This window comes from Aquila chrysaetos (genome assembly GCF_900496995.4).
Source record: "Aquila chrysaetos chrysaetos chromosome W unlocalized genomic scaffold, bAquChr1.4 W_unloc_2, whole genome shotgun sequence".
NCBI classification, from domain to species: Eukaryota; Metazoa; Chordata; class Aves; order Accipitriformes; family Accipitridae; genus Aquila; species Aquila chrysaetos.
In genome coordinates this window covers 90329-108524 of record NW_024470322.1, presented here as the reverse complement: position 1 = coordinate 108524, position 18196 = coordinate 90329, and the positions used below count along the sequence as shown (strand labels likewise).

The 18196-nt window shown below is 40.0% G+C and overlaps 1 protein-coding gene across 4 annotated transcripts in view; it reads right to left on the bottom strand.

The window, feature by feature from the left end:
• Positions 1-2245: 2245 nt before the first annotated feature.
• LOC121232937 (sorting nexin-2-like) overlaps positions 2246-18196 on the bottom strand; it is an 84373-nt gene continuing 68422 nt past the window's right edge. The window contains exons 11-16 of one of the 4 annotated variants that reach the window (XM_041121441.1): positions 9077-9282; positions 6241-6384; positions 5729-5740; positions 3752-3832; positions 3569-3640; positions 2246-2726 (exon numbers count right to left, since the gene is read on the bottom strand). In XM_041121441.1, coding sequence (XP_040977375.1) covers positions 2676-2726; positions 3569-3640; positions 3752-3832; positions 5729-5740; positions 6241-6384; positions 9077-9282 — 566 coding nt within the window. In that variant the 3' untranslated portion in view covers positions 2246-2675. Of the gene's footprint in view, positions 2727-2746; positions 2824-3568; positions 3641-3751; positions 3833-4218; positions 4306-5728; positions 5741-6240; positions 6385-9076; positions 9283-18196 lie in introns of those variants that run through there. The other 3 variants (XM_041121443.1, XM_041121442.1, XR_005931766.1) reach the window with 3 other exon arrangements.

Below are 18196 nucleotides of genomic sequence, written 5' to 3'. Positions count from 1 at the left end.
TATACTGAGCATGATGTCACATGGTATGGAATAGCTCCTTGGCTAGTTCAGGTCAGCTGTCCTGGCTGTGCCCACTCCCAGGTTCCTGTGAAAATTAACTCTATCCCAGCTGAACCCAGGACAGCCATACTAATGTACAACAACTGAATAAAAATCTGATCTTCCCACAGGACTCACTAAAAGATTTTTTGCTTTCCAGAGAAATCCTTGTTAACTCAAACTAACATGTTCAAAATAACAAGGTTCAATGATCTGGCAGTTTTTAAGAACAGTTTGCTGACATGGTTTTGAATGTTTCTTAGATGAAATCACTAACATTAACAACTTCACATTAATCAATTGGTGCCAGGAGAATTCTCAAGAGCTATTCTGTAGGCTCCAACACCAAACAGTAATCAGTTAAGGAAGTCAGATGAAAATAAATGATGCAAAGATCAGAGTTGTCAATGGCAAAATAATCTCATCTCAGTGGTATCAAAGGAAGAGTAAAAAACATGCCATATACTTATTTCATAATGCAAGTAAATTATTCTAAACATTCAAAAGATTGTTATCTCTAACGATTCCCAAATAACTATTGTAATCAAAATTTATGAACTAACTTCACAAATCTATATTCTAGAGCATAGAAATAAATTTCTGTATGAATTACACAAGCTTTTTTCTTTTTTACAGTGTTAAAGAACATAATTTAGGGAATACTTAATCTCCAAATAATTAACACTGACTGTGGTGGGTTAGTCTTGGCTAACAGTCAAACTCCCACCCAGCAGCTCGCTCACTCCCTCCTTCAGCAGAGCTGGGCCAGGGCGGGAGAGAAAAAAGGAAGAACAGGAACAAGAAAGCTCTTGGGCCAAGATAAAGACGGGAAGACTGCTTGCCAATTACCATAGCAAGCAAAGCAGACTCAACTTGGGGAAAATTAACTTAATTTAGATAGATATTTAATTACTGATATTAAATAGATATTTAATTACTGATTTGGGTAGTCAGAAACAAAAAGACAGACATTAAAACAACACCTTTCCTCCCCGCTTTCCCCAACTCAACTTCACTCCAGACTCCTCTACCCCTGAGTGGTGCAGGGGGAATAGGGGGGTGGGGGGTTCCGCTCGCTATATAATGGTTTATCTCTGCCGCTCCTTTCTTCTCACACTTTTGCTCTGCTCCGGCATGGGTTCTCCATGGGCTGCAGTTCCTTCTGGAATATACAACAGATCCGTCACAAGTCCTCCACATGCTGCAGAGAATATCTGCTCTGCCATAGAGCACCGCATCCTCCTCCTTCTCTGACCTTGGTGTTCCCTCCTCCTCTCCCTGTCTGGCCTTTTCTACAGTTTCTTTTCAGAGGCACCACGAGCTTTGTTGATGGGCTCAGCTTTGGCCTGTGGTGGGTCTGTTGCAGAGCCATCTGGAACCAGCTGTGTCCAGCACAGGGGCAGCCCCTGGTCTCTTCCCACAGAGGCCACCCCTGCAGACCTCCTGCCTGCTACAAAAACCTTGCCGCATACACCAACTTAAATACTGAGGGGGGAGGGGGAAATAAAATACATACAGTTTAGTCCCTGGAGATTACTTAATATTTTTACATCTCTTGAGCATTTTTCTTTTTGAATAGGGAGAAACAATGCCACTGTTTTTTTGTCTATATATTCCACCTGTGAACAACTATTAAGCACAAATAACATTGCTTTGTTAAACAGCTAAGTTTTTGAACCTGCTGAATTAGCAAAGATATCCACAGCAGCATGTTGAGAAGGGGGGCAATTAAATACCACTCAAAATAGGGTTCTTATTTTTCCATACTCTTTCTTTGGCTATCATCACCATCATGAGGGCCTCTACCATGTTACATGCCATAGAAAGCTACCTGACACAATCTGTAGTGCATTCTTTACCTTCCAGAAGCAAACTATCAGAATCTATTAAAATTACTTTATGCTGATAGTACTAGAGACAGGAGAAATCACAGGCCAAGAATCAGATACTAAAGAATGTGTCTCAGGGTGCTGAGGCCAGGCCCATTTGCAAGCAAATGATATTGTGTGAAACTGGCATGCTCAATGCATGACAACTGATGCACTGCAGGGGGGGGCTGGACTAGATGATCTCTAAAAGATCCCTTCCAACCCAAACCATTCTATGATTCTATGTGTTGCTGTCTTTGATATAATCTCAATTGGTTATATATGCTACTTTTAAGAACATCAGTAAATATCTAGAGAAACAAAATAAGAGTTGAATGTTTCACAAGATACATTTCTTTATTATCGTAACCACAGAAACATGATTTTGTACAGGAATGTGTAAGTGAATATTAATCAATGCAATTAAATTTGTTTCAAAGATCAGGTAAACGTACTACAGAACACTGTATTGTAAAGAACAAAAATATCTGCTTTCCAGCCTTACAGTGCACGTTTTGGTGCAAGTATTAAGACACAATAGTGTTCAATTCAGCAATGTATTGCAGAACATCACGCCACAGTCCATTTCAAAGAGGGTCATGACATGCAGCTTGTTAATAAAATGTTGTGGTATATAAAACCACCACGTGTTATTTCATAAAATATATAGTGGTTTATTTGGATGATTTTGAAGTGATTTCAGTGTGGAATTTAGTTTTTATCCAGAACAAACATCGAGAGTCTCTTGTTATTTGGAATAGTCTTCTTTTAGGTGATGGATTTGGCTTCAGGTAGGAATGCCTCCCAGTATTTTATTAGCTTGCAGAGAAGGAAAAAAAACCGCCTTACTTTAAGTACTGAATGTTGGAAAAGAATACACATACACCTTCTTCCTCTTTTACCGAATTTGTCTCCACTGGACAAAGTAAGAGCACAGATGCTTCCATTCACATTATCCATTGATTAATTATCCATTCACATTATTACATGATGCAAGAAAAACACAAGCAATAAATACACAAATCTGCTCATGCAGAGTTATTCTTACACACTGAGCACATTGCCACAGAATATAGTTATACAGAATTTGTTTGCATGGTGAGTTTGCCATTCTTATCTCTAAAGGTGTTTTGTTTTTTAATTATTTTATTTTATTTATATTAAACAAAGCTGGAGGATTATATTCCCAGATTGAAAAAAGAAAAGATTTCAGACACTCATTTGGGAACCAGGCCTACTTCTGAGTCACTGAAAGCTGTTTTACTGCTATACAATATTCAGTACTTCTTCTGTTTGTTTGTTTGTTTTTAAAAAAGCAGATAAGCATTTGAGTATTCAAGTCTCTTCAGTAAGCCTATGCACATATTTAATGCATTTTACTCCAGTCTACAAGTAAAAGTATTACTTGAATAGACAAGACCTTCCACTCCCCTCCCACCTCCCTGACGAAGCTTCTCTCTTGCTCCCCTGAATTAGGGCTATGCAAGTGAGAACAGTAATAGCTGGGAAACAGCAATCACTATGTTCTCCTGCAATATATTACAGACTAGAGTTAGTTCTCTATGTTTTAGAAACTGCTATACTTAAAGCCTGCCTTTTTAACTAACCTAATATGGAACATATTAAGTATTAACTTGTACAAAAATTTTAAAATTTCTTACCTGCTGTTGTGTTTGCACTAATGATTCTAAGTACTTGATAATAACAGTTTTAAAGTCTTTCACTCGTTCCCTCTGTTAATAAAGTAAATAATTATGGCAGATTAACCTCTTAACCAAGTTTGCTTGGAACATCAATATTATTTAAAGCAAAACTGTCATTTATTTGGACAAAATTATACATGCCTCAAATCTTTGCACTTCCTCACGAATGGTTTTGGAGACCTGTTCAAAATCTTTTTCCCCTTGCTGAACTTTTGTCTCCCACTGGCAAAGGAAAAACATGCAGAGATAAGACTGCGTTCTCTGTTCAGTCTATTGGTAGCTGAACTTTTTTTTATTATATTAGTGATAGTCATTCAAGAGTTGAAAAGCACCTTTTTGACATACTTAAGGGAAAATATCAGTACAGTAATTTCAGAACAACAATTTATAGAGAAGGATGTCATCAGATCAGTTAAAACAATGATATCTCTAAGGTAATGTTATCTGTATACCAAATATAAAATTATCTTAATATTGTTATTAACGAATATTTTGTAACAAAAAATTTAAAGATTCTTTAGCAAAGAAAAAGGATCTCTAAAGCTTTATTAGCTATTCCCTTTACAAACACTGCTATAAAAGGAAGCTAAACCTTTAAGTTTTCTTACTTGTTCAATCAAATGTGAAAAAGTCTCAAAAAATAGTTGCCTGTACTTTCCTATTCACAGAAGAGATTATTAAATCTTCATCTCTGCCTATGGACAAGTAATTGCTTATCTTTGTCATATTTCTGCTGCAGATGACAAGCTAACAAGGATGCGTTTATTGATAAGAACGTATATTATTTAGGCAAGCCAAAGCACAAACTTTCTTGCTCAGTGGGGACTGTTTTAAGAGACAGCAGCAATAAAAAAAAAGAAAATAATAAAAAATTGCAGGTAAGAGCACAGAAGGAAAATTCAGAGGAAGTGAAGCTGCTTGTAGGGTTTTGCCATACTGGGAACAAGGCATTAATATCAATACTACAAAACACTTGGTCATGTTTATCCTTATTTTATATCAAAAGACATCCAGCTACACAATTAAGAAAGCATCACCAGCTATATTACCTTATCATTACTAGACTTTCCTTTGCACCTGCTTTTATGCAACTATTATATTGCTAAATTTAAACCATCTGTGTAAGTATATTATGAAAAAAGCTATCATCCTGACACTTCAGACATATGCATGCTAACAGACATTCTAAAAATGCAACTGTATCTGTTAATCTCAACATACTAACTGAATTATGGGAGCTAATAGATCTGGTAACAGTTATCTTCCTCAGAAAAAAGCAGCCAGGAAGCAACATTTTTTTTTTTTTTTTCAGAGACAGCCTCTATAGGCCTATGGACCCACGTCCCAGTTTCATCATATCCAAACACCAGGGTTTGTAGGAATTATCACTGGATAATTTGCCATCTTACAGTTTCTGACAAGGAAAAATCTTCCCCTTGTTTAATATGGTGTTTTGAGGACTACTCTTTTACCTTTTATCTGCACAAAGGAACCGAGTCATGGATGAAGCTCAAGCTGCATAGGCTTCCACTTTTCGATATCTCTGTCAAAAGGACTACTATTAAAGAATTCAGCAACTCTGAATATATTTCAGTGGAAGCAATAATTTTCTGCCAGCACATTCAAATTCTGTGTTTACTAACAACCTTCTCTAAACACACAATAAAGTAGGAAAAAGAAATCCTTCAGGAACAACATAATTAATTCTTTTTATATTAAGAATGAGAAAGGGTCATTGAGTATTTCCTACTACTCCAAACACTCAGGAATTAGTTTTGCCAATGAGTTCCAGCTCACTTGTTGCATGGTGGATGGATGACATCAAGAGAGCCAACCAGCAAGAATGTGGTTACAAAAGAGTGACACTTTTTTCCCAGTCAACAAGGGCCTTTTTAAAGAAAAAAAGAAAGCCACATTAATGAGCAACTTCAACACTGTACATAAAATATATTGAAGTGCAGAAAGAAAAAAGCAGCTTGGGTTAGTGACCAATGAGGCAGCCAAACAAAATAAAGTGCATAAGAGATTGAAATCTGCAATGATGTTCTCCATTATTTCATGAGAAAATAGTGGTGCATAACAAGAATGCATTAATGTTAAATAATTAAACTGTCCTACCTCTTCAATTTCCTTAGTGAAGCATGTTAGAAAAAGTGTATAATTTATGAAACTTCAACATGTTAGATTTTTACTGAAATTATAATATATATATATTTAAAAAAAATATATATACAAGTAGATATGCTGGATCATTAAGCAAAACACGAGAACAGTTCTCTGTTAGTCTTTTTAGCTAGATTTTAGCTTTAGAAGCCAAGAGATGTTCTTCTGACTACCCAAGTCATCTGCAACAGTTAAAAGCATTTTTAAACTTGTTCATGTTCCCCTCCTCCCATATCCCAGACTCTGTAGAGACAGTATTTGATTGCCTTATGTATTTCAGAATGGGTAACAATTGTGCACATCTCATATTTTAAATAAATTCCTTTTAACAATTTCAGTAAATATGGAAAATAGCAAATACGTGATTTATAAACAAAAATTGCATAAAATAGTGCATTGATGGGGACTGAATGAATCAATACAAAAACTCTGGCCTCCAGAATAATATAAATACTTGACAACATTACCTCTTTTATATCATCTTTAGCTTGCTGCAGTTTATCAGGTCTGTTGGCAAGTTGGAGCTTTGCTTCAGCTTCATGTTTTTTTTGTAAAGTGACCTGAGCATCTTGCCATTTCTGCCAGCATTTCATTCGATGATCAAACACACCCTGTAAGTATGGGCGTTTATTAAGCAATTGCAATTGTTAAAGTTATCTAAAGTCCTATTAGGAAAATATATTTCTGGATGAAACTGGAACAAGTGTACTCAAAAGAAACTTCGCTGTGTCTTGGATTTCATTTGCCAGCATGCTTGCACAGCTAAATACCATCTAAAAATAACAGAGGGCATTCAAGAAGCCTCTTTAGAGCAGACACCTTGGTGCTCCAGATCATCTTGTGTTCCTTGACCCATCACAATACTACCAAAGCAATCACTGCAAAGTGCTATAATACACAAATGCTTCTCTAAATACAGATTCTAGCAAACTTCTTCATTTACTATACGCATAACTGGCAGTACATTTTTGTTAGCAATGGAAGGAGGTAGTAGAATTGAATTATACATTTTTATATATTATGTATTCTATATAATAGAATATATAGAATAACAATATATAGAATAACATATAGACTATAACTATATATATTATGTGTGTATATATATATATAAAATACATAAAAATATATTCCCAACAGCCTGACAAGTTCAAAGATATTTCTGGATAAAATGCTTAGACACCCCTGTGATGGGTTGACCCTTGGCTGGCTGCCAGACCCCCACCCACAGCTGCTCTCTCATTCCCCCTCCTCAACAGGACAGGGGGAGAAAATAAGATGAAAAAAAGCTCATGGGTCACGATAAAGACAGGGAGATCACTTACCAATTACCATCACAGGCAAAACTGACTCAACTTGGGGAAGATTATTTTATTGACAATTAAAAACAGAGTAGGATGGGGAGAAACAAAGACGAAAACTAAAACACCTTCTCCCCACCCACCCCTTCTTCCCAGGCTCAACTTCATTCCTTCATTCCCAACTCCTCTACCTTCCCCCTGCCTGAGCAGCACAGGAGGGATGGGGGGGGGGTGCAGTCAGTTCATAACAGTTCCTCTCTGCTGCTCCTTTCCTCCTTACACTTTTCCCCTGCTCCAGCATAAGTCCTTCCCCTGGTCTGCAGTCCTTCAAGAACTGCTCCTGCATGGGCTCCTCGCCACAGGCCACAGTTCCTGTGAGGAGCCTGGGCTCTCCAGGACTGCAGCTTCCTTCAGGGCTTGCTCCTCCTTCCACTTGCTTGGGTGTGGCCCTCTCCACAGGACCTGTTCCAGCACCTCCTCCCCCTCCTTCTTCTCTGACCTTGGTGTCTGCAGGATTGTTTCTTACACTTCCCCCTCACACACACACACTGCTGAGCAGCAATTTGTCCTTTCTTAAATATGTTTTCACAGAGTGTCCTAGTTTCAGCTGGGATAGAGTTAACTGTCTTCCTAGTAGCTGGTACAGTGCTATGTTTTGAGTTCAGTATGTGAAGAATGTTGATAACACTGATGTTTTCAGTTGCTGCTAGTAGTGTTTAGACTAATGTCAAGGATTTTTCAGCTTCTCATGCCCAGCCAGTGAGAAAGCTGGAGGGGCACAAGAAGTTGGCACAGGACACAGCCAGGGCACCTGACCCAAACTGGCCAACAGGGTATTCCATACCATATGACGTCCCGTCTAGTATAGGAACTGGGAAGTGGGGGCGGGGAATCGCCGCTGGGGGACTAGCTGGGTGTCGGTCGGCGGGTGGTGAGCAATTGCACTGCGCATCATTTGTACATTCCAATCCTTTTATTATTGCTGTTGTCATTTTATTAGTGTTATCATTATCATTATTCGTTTCTTCTTTTCTGTTCTATTAAACTGTTCTTATCTCAACCCGTGGGTTTTGCTTCTTTTTTTCCGATTTTCTCCCTCATCCCACTGGGTGGTGGGGGAGTGAGTGAGCAGCTGCGTGGTGCTTAGTTGCTGGCTGGGGTTAAACCACGACACAGAGGTACCACTAGCTTTGGTGATTGGCTCAGCTTTGACTAGCAGTGGGTCCACTGGGTAGCTGTCTGGAACCAGCTGTGTCTGGCATGGGGCAGCCCCTGGCCTCTTCTCACAAAGGCCACCCCTGCGGCACCCCCCACTACCAAAACCTTGCCACATAAACCCAATACAACCCCTCCCCATGTCAAAACCTAATCATGCTGTACACCAAAATTGAATACTTTCTTTAATGAGATGTAGATCCACAAGTGATATTTGTTGCTTATGTACTGAAACTATTGGTTATCTAATATGGCCAAACTATTTTCTTGAAAACATTTTATGAGCATACTGTAAAAATCAGTTACCTGAAAGAAACATGTACAGCATGCTAACTAGTATGGTGTCCCTAAATACTCTGCACAATTAATATTGCTCTAATTAGAAGATATTCACCATTTAGATTTTGTCTGGATCCTATTAGATTTTGTCTGGATCCTATTAATCCATGCCCATTTTTTGTCACAACAATTTTTTATCATGGGAATAACTGATCATGGATTCATTCATTTTACTTGATTGGAATTTCAGGCAAAAACTCAGCAAGTCTTAACTGCATAATGAAGTGTGCAAGTGCATACAAACATTCATAGACTCATAGAATGGTTTGGGTTGGAAGGGACCTTAAAGATTATCTAGTTCCAACCCCCCCCTGCCATGGGCAGGGATACCTTCCACTAGATTAGGTTGCTCAAAGCCCCATCCAACCTGGCCATTTACCTTAAATATACAAACTGCAAAGTGTGACCCTAAACACAAAACTTAAGCATTTTTCCTAGCAGTACTTACTTTTACTGCAGCAATAAGACGAATGTAGTCACCAAACAGTTCTGAGAACACATAAAAATCAGCAAAAGCTTGTTCTTGATGCAACTGATCTATCTTCTCCTCAACCTCTGCAAGCTGAGACAAAGCTCTAGATAGAGCAGTGTGGTCCTCAGAATTACTTAACATGGCAGCACTTTTAGCAAAGGCAGCTGTGTTGGCTGAAAGCTCTGAAACACAGGAGTGACATCCGTACAATGAAGTTAATTTGTTACGTTACTCTTCAAGATAGATCAACCAAGCAGACCTCTGCCCTACAGCAACCCTAAATTTACCAACTGAAAAATATAAACTATATTTCCCAAAGCTCACGATAAAATACATAAGGAGATCACAATGAAACCACATTTAGGAGAACATAGTGCACCCAAAACTCTCCAAAATCAGTAAATGATTTGCTGAGCCTGTTATATGATACCTATTGTGTTTTGCAAAATACATGGAAGAAACTGTCACTTCAGTATTATCCAACTGCTTAGTTCAGAAAAAGTCCAAGCCCATAAAACAAAAGTCAAGTCACATATACAGCAAATTCAAGACAATCTTAACTGGTCTGTAGTGAAGTTGTTCCATGCAGTTGTGGGGGAGGAAGAAGAGGAAGAGAATTATTCAATGAGTGTGGGAGAATTTGTGGGAGAAATTGTGGGAGGACGAAGGAAACTGCACAAGGCACAACTGTTGTTTTAAGTTTGCTAACTGCACAAAGGCACAATTATTATGAGCTTGCTGAAGAATGCACAAAAAGTAGAACAAGGTCAGGCGTACGTGACTGATAACAGGAGGGTGACGTGACTGAAGACAGAGTGCAAGACAGCATGCAGGCGGAGGAAACTATTCGCGTGATTAGAAGCCTTTATCCAATTAGACTATTGTTTAAGCGCGTGAACGGCACATGTTAACCAATCAACAAATGGCTTATGCGTGAGTAGACACTAGAAACATATATAACCGAGTGTTGCGCAGTTAATAAAGGGAGAAATCGTTTGATCCACAGTATCTGTGTTGGTCCCTTTCCTCCCCAGGGCGAGTCCCTGGCGATGTGTCGTTTTCCCTAGATTGTCGCAGTGGAGAAAGTGCGACAATGAGAACATCAACACCAGAGTGGAATTTGCTTCCATTATACTGTTCTATTGACTAAAGTATCCTTAACAAGACTGTATACTGTAATATATTGTCATGTTTTAACATGCCTTAAAAAAAAAAAGCATATGACTTTGTGGCTGGCATCCATGAAACTGAAGTTTTGAGCTTATTCATTAACAAACGCTTAGGCAACTGTCTTATCAAACCTCATGTTAAGTCATCATGTTAACTCCTATGAAGGACCTTTGAACAAAATTTCATTGTAATCCAGCTTAGTTAAGGATTGAAAGCACAGGTTTGTTTATAACTGTGCTGCTTTTGCAGATTCATCAGAACACCAGAAATATTTGTAGAAGAAAAGTCTTCAGATATTTAAAACTATCACAATTTAAATACCACTCTCTAAAAAAAGCATTTCTTGAAATCTAAGAGCAGGTGTCAAATCAGCGGTAATCAAATAGATTCCCATTTTCATTACTTAAAATACTCTTTAACCTTGAGGACATCTGATCTCAGAGACATCTGCCTCTACAGAGAATAATTCCTAGTAGGGGTATGAGAAAGCAATTTAAGACACATTCATGTACTTTTAAAAGGGCAGAGTTGAAAGGTGACCCCATACATAAACATAATGCATCTGTGTCAGAAGGTACATTTATGGTCTTTCATGTACTACAAATCAAACTTTGATTTATTTAATTTATATTAAAAAAAAATAAATGATCTGATGGAAAGTAGTATTGACAAAACAGATACATAGGTGATTAAAATATTAAGCTTATGGACATTTCTTCTCTCAAAACCTAAAATTGCTAGTGAAAGAAAGAGAACAGGAGGAAAAGTTATCTACACATTTGCCTAGTATTCCTCCGATACAGGGAAAACCCTTCAAACCACAAAAAAACCCTGATTTGTCTCCTATCAGAAAGCAGTATTGGTGTGATGGAAAAGGACTTAAATGCAAGGTTCAAGCAAACGACTTGAACTTCACTCACAGACTTAACTGCAAGGTTCAAGCAAATGATTTATTTGAACTTCACTTACAGACTTAACACGCCACTATTGCAGGTTTTACAGATACAATGGAGGAATGCACTATTGCAATTTTTTAAGGCAAGAGTAGTACATTATTACAACCACAAGCGATTCACAGACAACCACAAGCACACACGCATTTACAAACTTAAAGCATAAACAATATTCACTTACCCCTCCAGGTAAGGGCTTTCAATCCCAGGGAAGTTACCTCGACTGGAGTCCCGATCAAGGGGGGGGGAAGGGTTTCCTTCATAAGCCAACTGTATAGTTGGAGAAGTGACTCCCCCATTTCCAACCTGAATCTTAGAGTTTTTATCCCCTGACTTGTGGAATGGTGTGTATGACTATGAGTGGATTATGATATATGCCTAAATGGATTATGTAGATCTGAGTGGAGTTTCCCCTTATCTTTCCTTTGTTGGTCTGTGATTGTTTGAATACACAAGGTTGTCATTTGAAACTGAGGCTGAAACCCTCCAGGTTTTGGGGTTTTTTTACCTTGCTTCCTCAGGCAACTGAATAGTGGTTGGATTGAGACTCAGGGCATGCTATTTGTTAAGGGATTTCAAGGCTCAGTTCAGGTTTTGGTTCTTTGAATGGCACAGCCACCGCCCTGTTTAGTTTAGGGTTTATCAGACAACCCAGGGCTAAGCTGTCTACACAGCTCCCCATGAGTCATCTCTGCAGAGAGACAGGGCCTCAAGGCAATCCAAGGCTGGGTCACTTTTGTAACCCCCCATGAGTCGCCTGTGTGCACTAGACATGGTGAAACTCGTTTGTGAACTATGAGCTGGACAATCCACACAATTGGGGAAACTAGACCAGGGACTCAGACTAGCAGAGGCCATAGTAAACGATAAATTAAAAACTGATTTTCTCATAGATACCTGTCCTAGTTTTGGCTGGGATAGAGTTAATTGTCTTCCTAGTAGCTGGTATAGTGCTATGTTTTGAGTTCAGTATGAGAAGAATGTTGATAACACTGATGTTTTCAGTTGTTGCTAAGTAGTGTTTAGTCTAAAGTCAAGGATTTTTCAGCTGCTCATGCCCAGCCAGCAAGAATGCTGGAGGGGCACAAGAAGTCGGGAGGGGACACAGCCAGGGCAGCTGACCCAAAGTGGCCAACGGGGTATTCCATACCATGTGATGTCATGCCCAGTATATAAACTGGGGGGAGTGGGGGTGGGAGGGATTGCTGCTCAGGGACTAACTGGGCGTCAGTCGGCGGGTGGTGAGCAATTGCATCACGCATCACTTGTATATTCCAATCCTTTTATTATTATTATCATTATTATTATTTTCTTCCTTCCTGTCCTATTAAACTGTTCTTATCTGAACCCATGAGTTTTACTTCTTTTTTCGCAATTCTCTCCCTCATCCTACTGGGTGGGGGGGAGTGTGTGAGCGGCTGCATGGTGCTTAGTTGCTGGCTGGGGTTAAACCATGACAATACCGGAGCACAATTATCCATGATTAAAGTAGAATCATGTCCTGGAGCCATCCCTCTGAAACATCGGAAAATATTAGTAAACGGAGTAAATGGAGTAGTGGTTCCTTATTGAATTGTTAAGGTAAAACTGAAATCTCTCTTTTGTGCCCCCCCCACCCCCCAAATACTAAATGCTCCTAGGAAACCTAACTATATTGTGCATGGATATTCTATGAGGCAAAAGCTGGATACAGGGCAACACTAAACAGGCTTTTGAAACAACCGATGAAGAAACAATATCAGGAGGTTACCTTTTTCAGGACCAAATGGATAGAGGGTAGGAAATAAGTCCCCTGGTCCACTTGGTAAATTGATTATGTTGGACCTCTTCCTCAAACATCCTTGGGGTGGCGTTATATCCTTCTTGGAGTTGAAATAATATCAGGCTTAGGGAAAGCTTTCCTTGTAGGAAAGCTGATGGTCTTAACACTGTGGCAGGACTTAATGGATGGTTTGCTGACACTCCCATGCCTTCTGCTGTGCAGTCTGACAACAGCTCTTATTTCAAAAATAAAATTGTACAAGAATGGCGTGAACGTAATGGAGTTGCCTGGGTGTTCCACCTGCCCTACTGTTGCGTTAAAGGGTAAAGAAGTTTGGCAGAAAATAAATCCTCTTGCATTCCAGCTTATCCTCAGATGTCAGAGGGGCTGGGGGCGGCTAGGTTTAAATTCTGAGTGATGTCCAATTCAACGCTATAAGTCTGGTCACGTTCAATATGCTGAACTATCACAATGATGGATGCACTAATAGCGTACTGCACTCTTGGCTTAGCCGCATTCAATACACGAGAATTACTAGACTTAGGGAGTTTGGTTGCATTAACAAACTATCACGGCTAGATTAATGAATAGTACAGTTTATTAAAGCAACAGAAGTACAGGTTCTTTTGGATTGCCAGTGATAAATACAGTGTCTGCAAAGCACGTGCAAATAATAATACAGTCAACTACAAGCACACTAAGTTATGGAAAAACTCTATAGAGATTTCTAAGTTTCCTGGGGAAGCACTTGGCATAACCGAGGGTTCGAATCTTACCCAATAGGCATCCCTATGGCGGGGGAAAGAGGTTCAGCCCGTCGACTGATCCCAGAAGTCAGCGATGTCCTCCCGACTTGTCTATGATGGTGTCTTCCCTAACATTCCTCCTCTCTTAAGCCCTTTTATAGTTTCTTATTTTTAGGTGGAGCTTGAGCAACTCTAGTCATACATACCTTTACTTTGATTGGTGTAAAACCTCCTCGCTTTATTTTTAAAGGTGTATGCTAGAGAAAATTCAGAATGCATGCTCAGTGAGGGGTGGTCGCACCTTGGAGGTGGGTAGCTTTTGGGATGGAGGTGTGTTTTGGTATTATAATGAGATTATAATGAGCAAAGTTCACCCAGAGAACATGATTTAGCAGGTCACTACTCCAGAACTGGGCACTTCTGATATACATCAGAAGTAAGGCAATAGCGTTGACAGAACCCCCTTGTTTCACCTCCTTGCTTCAGTGGATTCAATGCAGGGACCTTCCATTATTGTTCCAGTAGTTTCAGTTCCCCATCCCTGCAGTGATATCACAGAGCCTGGCCGCGGTGTCTCCACTCCGCTCCACCCTCTGTGTTGTTTCTCAGAGTCAGCATACCAAGCTCCCCTGGTGTTGCTAACATCTAAGGTTCCAGGTTATGTTGCTTAGGGAATTATTATGGAACAGATTTCTTGCATATCCACTGCATTCCACCCTGGAGGTTTACCTTCCCTTAAGGGGGGGACATATCAATAAGTCACCTCCAGCAATCATTCCACACCTACAGCCCCCAAAGTAATGGCATGGTCGAGAGATGGAATGGTCTACTAAGACGAACTCTGGAGCAAAATTTATATACAGGAAAATGGGGTAAAGCCCGACCTGAAGCTGTCTGATACTTAAATAACCGACAGACGCCCACCAGATGCCTGGTAGAACGAGCTCATTTTTCTGCTCTCCAACCAACAAAACCTATAAACCCCCCACTGTCAGCCTGTCACTTTTCTCAGGGTGACACTATTATTATTAACTACATTTCAATGGTTAAAATATCTGTCACTTTACTCACTCCCTGAGAAAAGGGCATATGGCAAACCATTTCTAAATGGGGACTCCCTCTAACTATCACTGAGGCTTGGATAATTTCCAAGACCAGATAATTTCTGTCCTGGTTTCAGCTGGGATAGAGTTGATCGTCTTCCTAGTAGCTGGTATAGTGCTATGTTTTTGAGTTCAGTATGCGAAGAATGTTGATAACACTGATGTTTTCAGTTGTTGCTAAGTAGTGTTTAGACTAAAGTCAAGGATTTTTCAGCTTCTCATGCCCAGCCAGCGAGAAAGCTGGAGGGGCACGAGAAGTTGGCACAGGACACAGCCAGGGCAGCTGACCCAAACTGACCAACAGGGTATTCCATACCATGTGACGTCACATCTAGTATAGAAACTGGGGGGAGTGGGGGCGGAGGGAATTGCTGCTCAGGGACTAGCTGGCCGTCAGTTGGCAGGTGGTGAGCAATTGCACTGCGCATCATTTGTACATTCCAATCCTTTCATTATTGCTGTTGTCATTTTATTAGTGTTATCATTATCATTATTAGTTTCTTCTTTTCTGTCCTATTAAACTGTTCTTATCTCAACCCACGAGTTTTACCTCTTTTCCCGATTTTGTCCCCCATCCCACTGGGTGGTGGGGGAGTGAGTGAGCGGCTGCGTGGTGCTTAGTTGCTGGCTGGGGTTAAACCACGACATTTCTTATCGCTTCAGGTAATGAACTATACTTGGATGGATTCTTCGGCCTGAATAAACCTGGAATGCACCCAAGGAATCATCAGTTTACCTTCATGGAAATTCCAAATGCAAAAAAATAATAATCATAGCACCCATTGTATTGTACTTATCCTTATTTTTACCCTGTTCCTCTTTATTTCATGACTGGAACAATAATCGTGTCATTCAGTTCATGAACATCATCTCTCAAATGGGTAATGAATCAAAGTGCTGGTATTGTTTACACCATCCTCAATCTTCAGATACTAATTCCGGGTGTTTAGCTGAACTTGTTCGTGAAATGTCTTGGTACCAATCGAAATTGGCATACTCACTTCCCAATCCTCCAACTTATCAAACCCAATGTTTTAAGGCACATTCGTATGATAAAACCCCATGGTGCATTACAATGCCCGAACATACAAATTCAACGCGGGTGGTAGAAACAAGCCATTGTGACTATACTCTGCTCTACAACTGGACACAAACCCAGTTTCAGGTGATATGCCATAATCGAGCCAGAGTTTGTAATGAATCCAATTTAAGAACCACATGGATCTGTAAAAATAAATCAGTGATTACAAATGCTGGTGTTTTAAATATTTCACCACTCTGGAATCTCACAGGGAATGGTACATTTTGCCAAAGATACTATAACTTCACTGGTCCTAATTCTACATTTTACATTCTACAGAGTAATGGTTTGTCCTGGTTTTGGCTGGGATAGAGTTAATTTTCTTCCTAGTAGCTGGTACAGTGCTATGTTTTGAGTTCAGTATGAGAAGAATGTTGATACCACACTGATGTTTTCAGTTGTTGCTATGTAATGTTTAGACCAAGTCAAGGATTTTTCAGCTTCTCATGCCCAGCCAGCAAGAAGGCTGGAGGGGCACAAGAAGTAGGGAGAGGACACAGCCAGGGCAGCTGACCCAAAGTGGCCAACGGGATATTCCATACCATGTGACATCATGCCCAGTATATAAACTGGGGGTAGTGGGGCTGGGAGGGATCACCGCTCGGGGACTAACTGGGTGTCGGTCGGCAGGTGGTGAGCAATTGCATTGTGCATCACTTGTTTTGTATATACCAATCCTTTTATTATTATTATTATTGTCATTTTATTATTATTATCATCATTATTATTTTCTTCCTTCCTGTCCTATTAAACTGTTCTTATCTCAACCCATGAGTTATACTTTTTCTTTTACAGTTCTCTCCCCCATCCCACTGGGTGGTGGGGAAGTGAGTGGCTGCGTGGTGCTTAGTTGCTGGCCGGGGTTAAATCACAACAGTCCTTTTTGGTGCCCAACGTGGGGCTCAAAGGGTGGAGATAATGACAGATCTGACCAGAGCATGTTAAAATGAATTTGTTATAAGCATTCATTATATTAGTTTAATAGTCACTGGTCACTATGTTGATTTACTGGCTCTTAGAGTTGTGGTGCTCATTCTTAGAGATGTGTTATGTATCACCTCACTTGCCATATACAGTCTCTATGCTGCTGCTTATGATCCATGGGAGGAGGATTAAGGTTTTCATTTTGCTGTACTATGTAACACTGGTTTATGGTATGATAAAATTATCGGTCGTGGGACTAATTCGGTATTGGTACTCAGCAGTGTCATCACCTCTACACTTCAGGAGCCATCTGTTGGAAACTATTTATAATTACACCCTTTACCTTTCCTTCTCGGAGATCCAATCTATGGGTGGGGTACCTTTCTTCACCTTTCCCTTCTCCTCCAGTCATATTACAATAACATTTGAGAATTTTGAAAAATTTGAATATACTTGGGATGTTGAAACCAGCATGGTCCTCTTGCTAGGAACTAGCATGCTCCTGAATGTGGTTCAGGTCTTTTTTAAGGTTAAACAACTACTTAAGAAGATCACCCAGAGATCTGCCCCAAGTCTGGATAATTATGAGTGGCAGGGTGTGGGGGGTAGTATGGGCAAGTACCTAGGAAAGTGGGCACCTCCAGTGTTTTGGAACTTCACCCCTGAAGAACTGCAGAATCTGGAAGAACTAGTAAAATATTTGGAAAAGGTATGCTGTCACCCTGGCAACTCCAGAGAGACAGAAATTACTGCAACATGCTGGGGCCTGGCCCATGCCTATTGAGCCCTGTTCAACACTATTCAGTACCCTCAAGGGGAAGAGAAGGTCTCTGGATTTGACAACAAAATGACAGGCACTGTGGCCACTCCAACCCCCATGACCAGCACTGCAGCTGAACCAGCAAACCAACCCGCACCAGTGTGGACACATTTAGCTAACGGTCGCAAGAGCATTCCAGACGCCTTTAGAAGACCTTGAACAGAATAAACAAGAAGAAAAAAAAAGAAAGATGCCAATTAGAAGAACACAGGTGCGCATACCACGATAAAGGGAACTTGGCACAAAGAACCTCAATTTGGCAGTTTATCTTGACCAATTAGACTGAGACAAGTTTCGCATGTTTTAGTTGGTATAACCAATTATGTCCTATGTTTATGCATGTGTACAGAGTTAGTATAACCAATTATATCTTATGTTTATGCGTGTCCTAGTTTCAGCTGGGATAGAGTTAACTGTCTTCCTAGTAGCTGGTACAGTGCTATGTTTTGAGTTCAGTATGAGAAGAATGTTGATAACACTGATGTTTTCAGTTGTTGCTAAGTAGTGTTTAGACTAATGTCAAGGATTTTTCAGCTT